Raw genomic sequence first — 15,360 nt, 5'->3', positions numbered from 1 at the left:
GGCCTTCGCGCAGCTGCGCGCGAGGAAGGGGGAGCGATACTGCACGCCGGGTGCTGCGGAAGTGCATAAGAGGTGCATATACACACAGTGCTAGCTCGGACCCTGTGTGCTGGACCGTCTGTGCTTGTGCTGCCGGTACTGTTTGTGATGCTCGTGCTGTTTGTGCTTAGAGTCCTGGTGTTTCGATCTCACCATCCACCTCCATCTGAGTGCTGCCACCGGGGTTGTTGTTTTCGTGCTCAAATTCCTCCACCACAGCGCCATTTCTTTCGTCATCAGAGTCCAAATCAGCGAGATAGCTTGTGGAGTCACAGGCTGTATAGGCATCAATGAGATTTTGAACACTTTCTTTGCTGTCGTTGAATTCCTGGATCAACTCATTGTTTCCACTAGAACCCTCGGAGAACAAGCTTCCTGCACCCTTCTTGTAGTTTTCTAAAAATGCGTTTCTTTTTATAAGTTTATCGAAATTTTTCAAAATCTTCTTAAATAGCACCACTATATTAGTTTCATTTGAAAGCATTAGCCCAGACACATCATTATTTGAATTCATATTTAATGGTTTATTGCGCCCATTATTACTGCCGCTGTTATTATCACTATTGTTAATATTTCTCTTGGAGTTTCTGTTATATTTCAAATATGGCGACTTCTTTGTGTATAGTAAATTAATGTTTGAGGTGGCCCATGGCACAAAGCTCACTCTCTCTTGAATTTTCAATATTGCTCTTTGGATATCATTTTGTTCTTGAATCAAGTTATTATTAAATTGGCTTGAACTACAATTAAGAAAACTTAGCATCGACAAGTAATTCCCACCGTTACTGTTGGAAATTTGAAGCAATTTATTATCTTTATTCAACAACTCTAGCAATATCTCATAAATTGAGTTTTTCCGGATTTTCTTAACGTTATCCACATAATCAATAGTAAACGGATAATAGCTTGGTATCAAAAAATGTAAGTTTGGCAATGGTATCAAGTTCGAATAAATACTCGTTAGCGAATTATACATATAATTTGGAAATCGTATCGAATTAGTCAAATTAGATATTATTGTTGAAATCAATTGATTAATCTCATTGAACGATATCGATTGTTTTAAAAACTCGTTTTCATTAAATATCTCAATAGATATCTTGGTCAATGATTCATTATCCATTAAAATCGTACTATCCGAAAATTCAATTAATCTTTTCAATGTCAACAATGTATTATATGGTTGAACAACAACATCGCTACTATTATTCCCCGAGTTTGATGGAAAAATAGAATAAGTGTTAATCAATTTTTTGGGAAAATTATCATTTAAAGACTCCAAACAATATGATCCCAACCCAGATCCTGTCCCCCCTGCAACTGAATGAATTAATTTAAATCCTTCAAAATTATCACAAGAGTCTATCTCCTTATTAATCACATCAAGCAATTCTTCATTATGTTGATACGAATAATTGAATCCTGATAACCAGTTATTTCCTGCTCCGCTTCCATTTTTCGCACTATAATAATTTTTCGGATTGAATAGGTTTGGCAATTTATTTTGAATAGTTGATAAAACTCTAGGTTCAAGATCAATTAATATTGATCTTGGCGTATATCTATTGTTATCGGACTCATAAAAAAAAATGTTTTTTCTATCGTCAATCAATATATTATTTTCATTATAAAAAGGGCTATTGCTACTATTATTATTATTAGCAGAATAAAGAGATGCATCAAATTCTCCATCCAAAGATATTCCATGCTCAGCACATATCTGTTGCCAAAACTGCTGTCCAATTTGGTTTCCACATTGACCTGCTTGCAAAGTAATAATCTCTCCTGGCATCTTCTGCTTCTTTTCGACTCTCCAGCTCTTTCTTCCTTTCAAAACACTTTACTTTTTCCTGTTTTTTCTGTTTATCATCTTTCTTTGGTCGGAAAACATTAAAAACACCACGTGTTGCAACCAATAACCTGACCGGATCTGGTTGAAATAACCTATCCACATAAAATATTCACAGTCACAAACAACTCATAGATTTCCACTTACTTTCATATATATGATTTACTACTGTAAATAATCTGAATTTTACTCACTTATTTAATGACAACCAAAACCCAATAACTTAAAGTGGACTGGAAACCAAAACATCTCTAATTTTAGACTCTTTATGTTTCGGAACGTCTTAGCAAATTGCTTATCTACTCTTGTGAAGTAAACACCCTTAGAATTTCAGTATTTAACAAACAAAACCACATAAAATAAACTAAAAGTGTGATGATGTGTTTTCGATGTGGTATCATTTGATTGGTCCTTCCTTGCTCTGCTGTTATTGTTCACAAAACGCAGAAAGCAATTATAAGCAGGATTATGCGCGCTTGAAAGATATGATGCTTATCAGCTATTTCTCTCAAATTCTATATTTGCCTTTCTGGAGAAGTGCTTTCGATTCAATGGTTTTTATATCCTCTACATCGTCATCTATTGATCCAGAAATCATTGAATTGAAATCAATCCAATACAAAATGGAACTGAAATATGAAAGCGATTCAAACACTCTTCTTTTGGCTGAATATTGTGATTCAACATCTATATCTAGGTCTCTTTCATCGGTTGATTCATATAGTTCTCTGGAGACCATATCTACCACATTTTCTTGTTGCTTCCCCTCTTCTTCTGCATTTACTTTTCTCCTTTCTCACTTTTCGCCAAAAAAAGATTATAATATCTATTACCAAAATCCTTCAATTAAAGATTTGATTAATAAGTTTGAAGCGAACATCGCTCAAGAAAATAACCTAAACAAATCAAAGATCATTCACTCAAATAAAACTGAATTGATTACTTTCTCCAGTTTTCTGAAAAACGATTCAGATCTAAATAAGCTGAATCGTTTCATTCGAAACTATAATAAACCAGTTCAAAATTCAATTAATATTCCTGATAACAATTCAATCAAACAGAATCCAAAAAATAAAAACAGTATAAAAAATAAAATTGATCAAAACCCAGAAATGACAAGTAAAACTGATCAAAAATCAAATAACTCACAATTAAACTTAAGAAATAATAAAATCAAAAAAGATAAAGAAACAAATCTCAAAAAACAACTTATTGAAGGGAAAACCACTCAATCAAAATGTATAAAAAATTCCCAAGTACAATACAATCATTATCGTCATTTAATAGTTATGATTTGGTCCTTTTTGACCTTATTATCATCGTTCATTATAGTCTGATTCATAACTTGAAAATTTCATCCCTATTGGTTTTCTAGTTAACTCAAATCATTGAATAGTAAATTTACTTTGAAATTGAAAAAGTAGTAAAAGTTCAGTAATATCACTTTCCACAATTTTAATAATATTGTGATTTTAAATTCTGTAATTTATTATTTGCCAAAACGGCAGCTGCTGAACAAATGATTTTTCTTTTTCTTATATTTATACTCATTTTACCACCCAAATCTTAACTGAGAGGCAGTAAAAGTTGGGGGTTTCCAAACCAACTTTTCGCTGTCAATATAATGCCTTTTTTTCTTTTTAAGTTTTTCGTATTGTTCAATTACTTGATCCGTTAAAACAATTATATGCTGGCCTTTATAATATCTTAGCATATTTAGTGTTTGTAAAGTGTGCAAAATATCTGCCGTTGTCATTGAAGTGATTGATGAAATTTCATCAATGGTTATATCACTTCTCTTATTACCAATTAATAGTTTAACAATTGTTTCAGACCAATAAGCTCTGTAGGATAATAATCCTAAATCCGACAATGGTTTCTCAGGAGATCCAACTTTATGTTCTCTTTTACTTAATTCATAAGAAAATTGAATCAAAATTTTTCCATATCCATGTCTTTGATATTGTGGCAATGTTAATATACAAGCTAAATTATAGCCTTCAGCACTTTCTTTTTCTTTTGAAAAATATCCGACTAGGTGATAGCCTTCTTCATCTTTAATTGTCATGCAATAAAATAAAAACGGATCAACGTCATAGTATAGAGTTTTATGATCTAAAAATAATTTTGATAGTAAACAAAGGTTTCTACAATAAATTCTTTGTTTTTTACCATCAATTTCAAAAAAGGAGACCAAATCATCTCTATAGATTTCGTTTCCTGGTGGGTGTCTCAAAGTGCATTTTGATCGAAATCTTTCAAACTGTTTCTTGAAACCAAAATATTGCAAAGTATATTCACAAATATAAATCTCATCTTCTTCAGTCAACTCAATTGGATAGGGAGAAAAATACCAAGGTTCAACTTCAAATTTTCCCATAATGATTTTATTTAAATTTCTAATTTTGGAAACCTCCAAATGATTATTAGCTCTTGATCCTCCACTTCTAAGTTTCTCTATTTCTTGATTCCGAGTTAAGCCGTCTTTTAAATTCAAGCCTTGAACATCAAGATCATCTAGATCCATTATATCTTTGCTTTCCTTTTTAGAGGTAAATTTATCTAGTTCAACTATTTCATCAATTTTATCGTCAATATCAGTAATTTCGATTAGCAAATCGTTATTTAGTTTTCTTTTTTTATTAGCAGTAGATTTTGTTGCGGTCTTTGAATTTTTAGAGTTTTTTGAAGTTTTTGAGACCTTTGACGCCTTTGAAGTCTTTGAAGTCTTTGAAGTCTTTGAGCTAGAAGCCTTTCCCTTTTTAGCAGTAATTTTGTCTGTCTTTGAAGTTGGATCATCTGGCCTAATAACCGGTTTTTTCAAATTGATTTGGTTAATATTAATCCATTGATCAAGTCTCTTATTATAATTAACGTAGTGAACATAAAATAATTGTTTTCCTTTTCGTAAATTTTTCGCTAAGATTTCGGCTAATATTTCTTTTTCATCTTTTAAAACAAAAACTTTGGCACCAATTATCAAATCATTCGGTTTGATTATATCAATGCTAGTGGTGGTGTCATCATTATCGATGGTATTTTGGAGATCAAGAACGGTATTTTTGTTTATATCCTCTCCACTATTTGATTTAGGATTATTTTCGTTTCCATTCCCATTGGTGTAGATATCAATGCTATTCTCTAGAGTATTGGTGCTGGTTATAGTTTTATCAGCTGGCTGATAAGTCGTCTTCTGACCATCAGGAGTTTCAGGCTGACAACCCACACTGCTGCTTTTGCCACCCAAAGAGTTGTTGAGAAATACAGGCGTGAGTAAATTGTCACCGGGTTCTATGCTGGTGCTGTTTCCAGTGTTGATGCTGTTATCATTATTAGCCATAGCAAACGAGGAAGGAGTGTTTTTGTGAAATAACAACAGAAGACAAAACGATGGAGGAAAAAAGACGGAAAAAAGCAGAAAGAGAGGTAAAAGTGTCTGGTTGGGATTCGAACACGGACTCTTTTTTTGTTTTTTGATACTCTGTTAAAGAGCCAATCACGAAACCGTATTATTCAGAAAGATAGAGAAGATGCTCTTACAGTATCGGTGTGGATGAAGGATAGTTCGATATTTGCTGATGCGTTTTCAGTGTTTTAGTGAGTGATTTGTCGTTTGAGAATAGTAAGCGAGGTGGAGCAGAGAATATGAACAAACAAGATCGTTAAATAGAGAACAGAAGAAGATCAGACAAACGAATAAAAGCAAAGACTAAATCAACAAATAAGTTGAATAAGTAGCTTGATTCAGGCTTATATTGTAAATTTATTTTTAAATTTATTTGAAATTGTAATTGTAATTGTAGTTGGAATAATAGTTGGAAAGAAAATAATAGAGAAAAAAAAATGAACTAAACAAAAAAAATCAAAATAACATTATAGCTTCAGAACCTATAGATTATACCAAATAATATTACTGAATATATTGATTATCCCGATTATATCAAGAATACTGAGCATATCGATTGTATTAGTAGATAGTAGTTAAATTATGGAAATAGCTCTTCTTTTAAATCAACACCCAACTCTTTTCTAACATCTTTTAATTCTTCCAAGTAAGCTTCATATTGTTCATTATTTTCAACTTTGACTTTCAAACCTTCAAAGACTCTGACAGCAGTTGCATAATCATTAACTCTTCTACAAGCCAATAAAGCCTTTTCCAAAACAGATGGAGATGGAACTAAATCATATGAAAAACAATTGTTTAAGACTCTTTGAACTTCAAACAAATCATAGGCTTCTTCAAATTCTTTTTCAAATCTGTAATTATGTTATAAAAAACTGAACGTTAGTAACTCTGATATATAGCATTGACATGGGTCTAATAGGAAATTAAATTGGACTATTTGATATTAATTTATATTACTTTATATTACTCTATATTAACTTATATTAATTTATAGAGTTTCAATGGCATATAATAGGATGCGATATAATAAGATATGATTTTATATATTAATCAACTCTGCTCAAGTCTATCAAATAAAAACATAACGCAATGCAATAATATTATGACACACTGCTATCGCTAGAATTTGAAATTGATTTTAAATTTTTTTTTTTGAGCAAGTGCTCTTGCAATTTATCCATCAATAATTTAATAACTAAAATAAAATTACATACCTTGTAGTGAATTCTTCAAAAGTTTCTTCATCATGACTGCTACTATAGTTTCTAGTAGCATTAAATCTAGTAGTATTATTAAGGAAAGTGGAAGATCTTAATGAAACAGATGGTCGTAAAAGAATAGCTCTTCTAATGGCTGGAGTTTTGAAACATTGTCTTAATGGGGCAAACATTTTTATTTAAATAATTATAGTTGAATCAATAATGAATATGATTTGGCTCTGATTCTGAAATCGATAATGATAATAATAGAAAATGGGAGAATATAATCTAAGGAAAAATGATGAGTTAATATTACTTGTTTTTATTCGCGAGAATTGATGGCGGTTTTAGTTTATAACTCTGAAATCTTTAATATTGGTGTGATTAATATTTTGAAAATCAATAAACTAAAAAAATAACACTATTATAACTAACAATTATTATTGTAATTAAAAAAATGGAATAGAAATCAAAATATAAATCAGTAGCGCTAGAAATATTATATCTTACCTTTTCCAAATTGCAGAGTGGTTGAATATCAAATGAAAATTAATGAATTTAATTCGCCAGTAAATCTTCAAAAAAAGCACGATATTCTGCTTATAAAGTTTTGCTATGTTCCATTCAAACTCTCCTCGCACTAAAAAATTTTCATTGCCAGATTATGGCTCTTTGTGAAAAATAAGATGCTTTTTATTTGTGGCCGTGTGATTGGCTGGAGCCGGTGGCCGGAATTTGTTCGACAGAAGAAGTCCGCATTCAAATCCCATTGCTGCGGATTGGAAACACAAAAGTGCGGATATCAAATGGTGCTTGACGGATTTCACGGACATCAACATCAGGATTCTTTCCGTGATAGGTGCGGATCAGGCTGGAAGATCCGCGGACGTCACAATTGCCTACTTCACCAACATCAGCACGATAAAATAGTAACAAAGCATTCTTATTTATAGAGTCAACAGAAGCTAAAATAAATCAGCGAATCAAAGCTCAATTCAATTCAATTTAGATCAACTTGAAAAAAAAATAATAGAACAAAAAAATAAAAAACATAAAATCAAAAAATAAAATGAAATAAATTAAAAAAACCAAAAAAAAACGTTTACACATTAATCACCAACTCAAACGACATTAAACAACATAAAAACAGTAATAGGATACTAAGCTAAATTAACCACTTTCTAATACTCATCTTGATCTAGATAAAACTCATCCATTTCGGCATTATCGTCAAGAACACTATTATACTCATAATCATTTCCACCAAACTCATTTTCATTTTCATTTTCATCTTCAAAGTCAATATCAAAGAAATCATCATCTGACCCAGTTATCTTTTCATACAAGACTTTGGCTTCTGTAACAACTCCATCATAGGATAATTCACTGGATGGCATACTGTTAAATATAATATCTTGATAAATGTTTCTCTTAATTCGATTTTTATCATCCTGGTTTGGACTTATCTCATTTAAACTTTTCTTTTTTGGATTATCAGTGTCTCCGTCATCTTTTGTAATCTTTATATCTACTTCTACTTTATTACTTGCTGTTTCGGAAATCTTACTTTCATTTAACTTTTCAATAATAAACTCTTCGTCTTCATCTTCCAATATCGACTGCTCATTATATGGATTTCCTTTTTTATTTATACTGTCATGTTCATTCTCGCCTTCATTGAATATCTTGGGATTTACAACTCCAAATGGTGGAACTGAGGTTTTTTGAGTAAAATAAAATTTTAGTAAATACGTTAATTTTTCCTCTGGAACAAAATTCATCAAGCTTGATCCCAATTTTAGACTATTGTACATTTCGTATCCCATTCCATTTCCATTTCCAATTCCAATATATTCCATACCAATATCATCAGCATTGAATTTGGATTCTCGTAATAAATTTTGTTCTAAACATGATAAAGCAGATTCTAAATCAATTTTACCCTTGGATCCTCTTTCAATTGTTGACAAAAACCATGCACACTGATTTTTGGGTACAATTTCAGAACCTTCGCCCATTATCACAACTTGCACAGCATACTTGTTGAAAGAAGGCAATGAGTTTTCTGGAAACACAACAACACATGCACTCTCATTTTCTGCCATCCATTCTTTACAATCACTATTAACGATAGTTATTAACCTGGACACTTCATACTTTTGCTTTGGTTGATATTCTTCTAAAAAGTTTGGAATTTGAGTTGGTGAAATAACAATTTTCTCATTGATTGTAATTAATGAATCATCACTCAATTTAGCCATTTTTTTTATTGGATCATAAGCTACTAATGAGGTATTCAACTTATAAGTAGTACCGGCAACTGCCGCAGATCTACAAAATCCTTGAGAAACTTCACCAGGCCCACCATACTTGGTGTATAAAACTGGGAAATTTCCATATACGTCAAAAGAGATAATATATCGTTTAATCCTTTGCAAAGCTTCAGGGGTGTTCAAATTTGAGGAAAAACATAAACCGATTGCAAATATGAATTCATTAATTTGAGCTGTTTCTAGATGGAAAACTTCTTTTAAAAATAAAGAAATTGGTTTTTTCTTATATGGAAACCATATATTATTGCTGTTGTTGTCTTTGTTGTTGTTGTTATTGTTGTTAATACTATCATTATTATTAATATTATCATTATTAGTAGTATTATCCTTGTTATTAGAGTTATTCAATTCATTTGTAGTATCGGTTTCAAAACTTATAATGAATTTTAGAAATTTCATTAAATTTCTTTTTATTTTTAAAGGTAAAGTATTATTTACAAAAATTTGTTGTTTTGAATTTATGATTTTCTCGAAATTATCGTTTTCAAAAGTATGAAATTGAGATAAAGATTGAAACTCCAAATATTTAAAAACTCTTGATTTCAATAGTAAAGATAATAAATCACTTTTACAGAATAATAATTTTTGATTCAAATCGATGCCATAATTTTTTGAGATTAATTGAGTGGGTCTTGGAATATATAATCTTGCATTTTTAAAATTTTTATAACCCAAGGATGTATTCTTAACACTATTCTTAGTATTACTTGGAGTGTTGTTAGCATTAATATTATTATCGTTGACGTTTTTAACCCAGTCTTTTATTTGGTCTATTGTTAGAGTAGAGTTTGTATCTCCATAATAAGGATTCGAGTCTATATGTAATACATTGGAACCCTGCCATGCTAGGGCAGCTGCTAAGATACTTTCAACCAAACCAGTGCCAATAATTAAAACATCACAATTATCAGGAGTATAGTCAGGAGGAGGCAACTCTAAACATGCTAATTGTGGGATATTAATAAAGGGTTTGTTATAATTGGATAAGTTTGAAGGTCTTCTTTCTGCCATAGATGAACGACGATCTGTTTTGAGATAAGAGTTGTTAAATGACGACATATCTTGTTTACTTAATATACTTGATATACTTACGATTTATTCGATTTCGCTTAATTTAATTTAACTTGAAAAATAATATTAATCGATAAACTTTAATTAAAGATTTGGATTACAAACAAGAGGACTTTTGAAAATAAGGTCGAATATTAAATAAGATGATTTGACATTTATATGAAAGCACTAAAATATAATAAACGGATAAATAAATGAGAATAATTGAAATGTTAATAGTAATGGCACTGAACGAAATAATAAAAATAGAGGCAATAGTATAATAGTCGTAATATAATAATAAAATAATAAAATAATAAAATAATATAATAATAAAATAATATAATAATATAATGATATAATATCAGGATTAAAAATAATATTTTACTGGAAAACTAATCAATCAGTAGAATCTTGGGCAAGACAGGAGAGTATAGGGATAGGAAGCTGAACAGAGTTGAGAGTGGAATCGTATAAAGTGAAACAGGAAAATAAAATGGAAAAAATTCTAATAGGGTGCAGTGAAATATAAGTAGATGTTGATTGGTATTGTTTCGAAAACACTGATTGTAGATTGAAATTGATTTATGATGTGATAAATTGATAAGTGGGCAAAGAAAGAAAATTTTTTTCTTAAAGTTTGATTTGGGCAGTGCTTCGCGCGAAACGTCGGCGATAAACCGTTCCAGGACTGCGGATCGACCCAAAAAGAGGTACGTCTGATCAAACTGAGTTCCGGCCACCAACTGAAGCACCGAGGAGGCGTCATAACACGTGTAGCCCCTGGCTGCAAGTCAGCTCCTTGCAACCGATTTGTGCCCCGCGTCCTTCCGAATCGACCCGCGCACAGCGGCAGCACGTTCTGGGATTGAACCAAATTAAATAAGCTTTTCGAAATATCTGTCCAACGTTCTATCGATTTGGTGTGGCTGAAATGGGAAGCATCATCCAGCATCTGCAGAGATGTTTCAAACTCATGATATCTGTGCAAAATCAATCGAAGTTCTGGCGGAAACAACTACAGATTGTCCAAGTCTATTATTTTTATAAAACCTTTATTGAATTTTTCTATTTCATTTTTCAATTCTTTTCCAACATCACAATTAGATGTCTAGGTATAAAAATATTGCTGAGAAATTCAATTTGATTATTTTCCAAATTGAGCATTTAAGTTCATTCAACCTATCCAGATCATCAATCTTTTGTATTTTATTATCATCCAAAAGCAAATCAATTAAGTCAACTCATACGTACCTTCATTTTTTGGAATACAGTTATAGCTCAAGTCAAAAAATATCAAGTTTTTCAAATTTTCAAATTCGACAATCTTATACCCACTTATAAATAGCATTTTTAGATTGGTTAAATTATCGAAATTCTCAAGCTTTGTAATTTGATTGTCTTTAATACATAACTCTTCAAGATTTGTCAATTTATCTAAATTCTCAATTTTGGTAATTTCGTTATTATTCAACCAAACTTTTTTAGATTAATCAAGTAGTCTAACTTTTCGAGCATCCTGATATTATTATATCCAAATCATAAACCCGTTAGCTTTTCTAGTTTCTTGATATTCTCAATTATTTGAATCACATTTGAACGCATATCTAACATTTCCAACTTTTTTAACTGATTAATGACACGTTCAATTTTTTCTATTTAGCTTGATTAGACTGGTAAATGTTTAAGCCCAACTAAATCAAACAACAGTCTATCAATGATTTGGATACTATAACAACTAATATTTAACGTTTTAAAATTAATTAACATTTCTGATCTCCCGCCTATTTCTATCCTTGGATTTTGGCTTAAATCCAATTTTTTCAACTCAATTAAATGGTTCAAGCTGTCTAGTTTACTAATTTGTTACACCACATATTTAATACTCCTAAGTTAATCAAATGTTCCAAATTCTGGATCCTACGTATCGAATTATGATATAACACCGGTTTTCTTAAATTAATAAATAAATAAATAATTGATCTTATCACCGATGCTTTCAAAACTGATAATACTTTTCCAATTACCACAATTACTATTTTTATTATTTCCATTTAAAAGTTCTAGAACCAAATCAAAAAAACCAACATATTCATCAAACCAATTGTTTCATAACTCTGAAAATATGTTTTCTACGGCAAAAGTGCTTTAGTAAATGAGTCAAAGTTGTTTCTCAAATCCAGGGTTTTTTGCTCATCCTTGAAATGTAAAACTGTCAGAGAGTAAATTATCAACTTTCTATAGAATAATTTAGAATAGGTTTTGAAATAAAAGGAATCTTTCTTACTCAAAATCAATGAACTTTGTGTAATAAATGATTGGCAGATATTAAAATTTTTTGCATCATGGTTAGTCAAGAAAACTCTCAAAGTTTGAAATAGTGTTTTCATACATAAGAAATGCGCTGATCATCTACCAGTTTGAGCAACCAAACAATATTAAATAGCAAATGCTCTACAACTAACAGAAAGGGATAGAGTGGAAAATTGCAAAGTTCATATCAGTAACTGGCTTGCAATTAAAAACCCAATCTGTCAAAACCAAAAACTGGGTTTTATTTGAGCTACTAATGAAATTGTTTCGCTATAGTTATATTTGTTTCTACCTGGGGCAATTGCGGTAGATTTTTAATCTCTGCGATTCTGTTGTTGCTTGGATATAGCTCATCCAGCACAGAAAGATAAGCCAATCCTTCAAGATCAGTGATTCGATTATAAAATAGATCTAAAAATGTTATCTTGGTTTGTTTAGCTAAACTTTCTATTTTCTTATTAAAACAGTGTTGATTTTCAAAAATTTGAGCTCAGTTAATTCATGGAAATTTTTAATTTGGGAACCAGACTATTAGAAATGAATGCGTATCAAAATAAATGACTATTTTACAACTTAGAGAAAACTAATATGGAAAGTCATTGTGTTGATTAAGATTACTGGTCAAATTATAGATGGGAAAATTGGTATGATGATGAGCATTTGATGCGATAAGAAATGAAATACACCTGAATTCAGAATTTGACAAATCTTTACAGTGTAGCGATTTGTGAAGATAGTTTTGATGGAATTTTATTAGACTATTCAGTATGTAGTCATTAATAATATCAGTACAATTGCCTAATATATTTTGTGATTAGGAAATGTATCAATATATATATATATATATTTGATTATGTATGCAATATATATATTTTGATGATCAAGATTAAATTCAAATTGTTAAAATTCATCGAAGCATTCAACGATTGCTTTAAAAAGATACAATGATGTTATTGACTAGTACTCTAAGAACTCTCTCAGATATTGCATATATATTCATAGCTCGATAATGACAGTTATTAATGTAAAAAATCAGTTAAGATAGTTTAGGATCATCAGGTTTTAAGATTAGATCTACAGATAACGTTTTTAAAGCTATGGAAACTTGATTTCGCAATTGGAAAAGAATATTAAGGGTTCTTGCAAAATGATGAGAATGAGCGGAATACAAACAGAAATGAAGTATTAGTAAAAGAAAAAATGAGAGAAAAAGAGGGATCAAAAAAAAACACATACAAAGAAGAGGTGAAAGACATTTTATAGGCTCACAAGAAAAATATATCAGAACAAACAGGAAAAAGAGAGTAAGTTTTTTGTTAAAAACTCCAAAATGGAGCAGCGTATATATAGGGGATCTGAAGAAAGAAAAAGAGAAATGTATGGCGTAAATAGAAGCTTGTTGAGAAAGATGTAACTGGAGCTTGAGATGAGATGAATTCAAACCAAAGCCGAAGTCTTTTTTAGAGCAAAGAAACGCAGGTTTTGGATTCGATTTTAAGTTCGATTTTGAGGTTGATGTCAAAATACCTGCCATAGAATTAGAAGCACCAATCAATACTTTGAATCCAACTGTCAATCAAAATACATTATCATCCTCAGAGGTTAGCTTCAAAACTTCTTTGTATTCAACATATAGATATAACAAAATTATTAATAAATTATATGACATACTCCCATGTCCACAATCAACCCAAGTTGAAATTCAACTCTTACTTAACGAATTAAATCACATACTTAAATATAATTTAACACATCAAATCTTTAGAAGCAATGGTAGAATATGGGACGAGTAGATAAAACTAAAATAATAGTTTGAAATTTTTCTCAAAAATTATTCCAGCTTTCTTAATATAACGTGTTTGAGATACGTAAATCTATTCGGCTGGGTTAGACTTATTGATACTTCAGCTGCAATTAATCTAAGAACTTCGATTATCGTTTATAATTAAATATATCTTTGAAAACGTATCATTGGTACCACATTAAAATCTAAATCTATGGGGAAATAAAATGAATCAGATGAACGATGTATCAATGTTAATCAAAATAAATATAATGATATTGAATACCTTTTGAATTGCTTTGATAATAATCAATCCAACAGACATGATAGAACTGTTATTCATTTATTACTTTGCTTTATATTGAATAATTATATTATTTGTGTTGTTTAGCTAAATTTTTTTAAACTTGTTTTGATACTATTAGGTGTATAACCAATGCTGATTTGATGATGAACTGTAATCCGTTAAATATATTAATTGATCTGTTTCTAATTAAGATTGATTGTGTGAAGTTGTTTTTAGAATATAAATTAGTTGTATTTTACTTCTTGTAATAGAATTCTGATATTGATTATTGATATTTTTCTTTATTCACAAACAAATCCGAAAGTAACAGATAATTGAATTCCGACTGATTTCTTTAGTATGATATATTTAAAAGTATTTCTTTTAAGTTTCCAAACTAAACACCTAAAAGAAGCTGGATTAAAATATAATCATTTGCCTGAGTATAATGTATTGAGCTTTTGGATTTAGATTTGGTTTCTGAATTAAATCTTTAAATTTTTTCAGATGTATCAGGACTTTATCAAAGATGTGTTTTGAATTGGCCTTTTGCTGTTTATCAATTGTTGTCTACATATTTAAATCTCTTAACAACTAACTACAAAACGTGCATTTCATCTTGAGTTGATAATTTAATTTTTACTGAATGGGGAATCACTGTCTTATGTGGCATATAGTGATTTCTTTGATGTGAAACAGTGTTTTCTGAAGAATCTCCACTACTCAACATCTCAAATACAAATAACAAAATCCTAGTAAGCCATTGATTCAACTTCTTTTGAATTATATTACTTTTTAGTATTTGAGCATTAATATTCATTGAAATTAATCTTCCCTCTTTTTGTCTTTCACTTGGACTGCACGATATATATGTTCAATTGTATATTTTATAGATTTGATTTTGATAGACTAATGAAGTTTACAATAATGGAACAACAACCAAAAAAGAGCAAAAGGAATAAATTCAGGTTAATTAAAATGTATATTGGTTTTAACTTAAAAATACGAGTTCGGAAATTTTGTCATAGAATAAAAGACTACACAACCTAGATTGCCTCTATTCATAAGATGTGCACTGAATAATAAAAGAAAATTATAA

At 30.3% G+C, this 15,360-nt stretch overlaps 7 protein-coding genes across 7 annotated transcripts; 1 reads left to right on the top strand and 6 right to left on the bottom strand.

Annotated features, from left to right (window-relative positions):
* Window positions 1-166: 166 nt before the first annotated feature.
* Window positions 167-1,899, bottom strand: TUB4 (gamma-tubulin; the record flags this gene model as incomplete). Its single annotated transcript, XM_020195063.1, has 2 exons — window positions 775-1,899; window positions 167-747 (listed from the first exon to the last, which is right to left on the bottom strand). The coding sequence occupies exons 1-2, from the start codon at window positions 1,829-1,831 to the stop codon at window positions 167-169; spliced, it is 1,638 nt and encodes a 545-aa protein (XP_020047621.1). The 5' UTR covers window positions 1,832-1,899.
* A 78-nt stretch (window positions 1,900-1,977) lies between these two features.
* ASCRUDRAFT_141180 (uncharacterized protein) lies at window positions 1,978-3,332 on the top strand. Its single transcript, XM_020189169.1, has one exon. It carries the CDS (start codon window positions 2,278-2,280, stop codon window positions 3,223-3,225), a length of 948 nt encoding a protein of 315 aa, XP_020047620.1. The 5' UTR covers window positions 1,978-2,277; the 3' UTR covers window positions 3,226-3,332.
* A 108-nt stretch (window positions 3,333-3,440) lies between these two features.
* On the bottom strand, window positions 3,441-4,880 carry ESA1 (NuA4 histone acetyltransferase complex catalytic subunit ESA1; the record flags this gene model as incomplete). Its single annotated transcript, XM_020189674.2, has 2 exons — window positions 3,441-4,430; window positions 4,590-4,880. Coding segments are annotated over 2 exons (1,281 nt in total), but the record flags the coding sequence as incomplete, so codon positions are not given.
* Window positions 4,881-5,874: 994 nt separating this feature from the next.
* On the bottom strand, window positions 5,875-6,687 carry COX6 (cytochrome c oxidase subunit VI; the record flags this gene model as incomplete). The annotated part of the gene is made up of 2 exons (XM_020190473.1): window positions 5,875-6,148; window positions 6,512-6,687. 2 exons carry the CDS (start codon window positions 6,685-6,687, stop codon window positions 5,875-5,877), a joined length of 450 nt encoding a protein of 149 aa, XP_020047618.1.
* Window positions 6,688-7,677: 990 nt separating this feature from the next.
* Window positions 7,678-9,888, bottom strand: ASCRUDRAFT_33922 (uncharacterized protein; the record flags this gene model as incomplete). The annotated part of the gene is made up of 4 exons (XM_020190478.1): window positions 7,678-7,910; window positions 8,151-9,086; window positions 9,204-9,513; window positions 9,574-9,888. The coding sequence occupies 4 exons, from the start codon at window positions 9,886-9,888 to the stop codon at window positions 7,678-7,680; spliced, it is 1,794 nt and encodes a 597-aa protein (XP_020047617.1).
* Window positions 9,889-11,113: 1,225 nt separating this feature from the next.
* On the bottom strand, window positions 11,114-11,493 carry ASCRUDRAFT_7558 (uncharacterized protein; the record flags this gene model as incomplete). The annotated part of the gene is made up of 2 exons (XM_020193125.1): window positions 11,114-11,358; window positions 11,427-11,493. The coding sequence occupies 2 exons, from the start codon at window positions 11,491-11,493 to the stop codon at window positions 11,114-11,116; spliced, it is 312 nt and encodes a 103-aa protein (XP_020047616.1).
* A 1,558-nt stretch (window positions 11,494-13,051) lies between these two features.
* On the bottom strand, window positions 13,052-14,017 carry ASCRUDRAFT_141145 (uncharacterized protein). Its single transcript, XM_020189168.1, has 2 exons — window positions 13,864-14,017; window positions 13,052-13,761 (listed from the first exon to the last, which is right to left on the bottom strand). Exon 2 carries the CDS (start codon window positions 13,724-13,726, stop codon window positions 13,229-13,231), a length of 498 nt encoding a protein of 165 aa, XP_020047615.1. The 5' UTR covers window positions 13,727-13,761; window positions 13,864-14,017; the 3' UTR covers window positions 13,052-13,228.
* Window positions 14,018-15,360: the final 1,343 nt, after the last annotated feature.

The sequence above is a fragment of the Ascoidea rubescens genome, assembly GCF_001661345.1.
Source record: "Ascoidea rubescens DSM 1968 unplaced genomic scaffold ASCRUscaffold_5, whole genome shotgun sequence".
In the NCBI taxonomy this organism is placed as follows: domain Eukaryota; kingdom Fungi; phylum Ascomycota; class Saccharomycetes; order Ascoideales; family Ascoideaceae; genus Ascoidea; species Ascoidea rubescens.
Note: the sequence above shows the minus strand (reverse complement) of the source record. Positions and strands in the feature narration are given on the sequence as shown.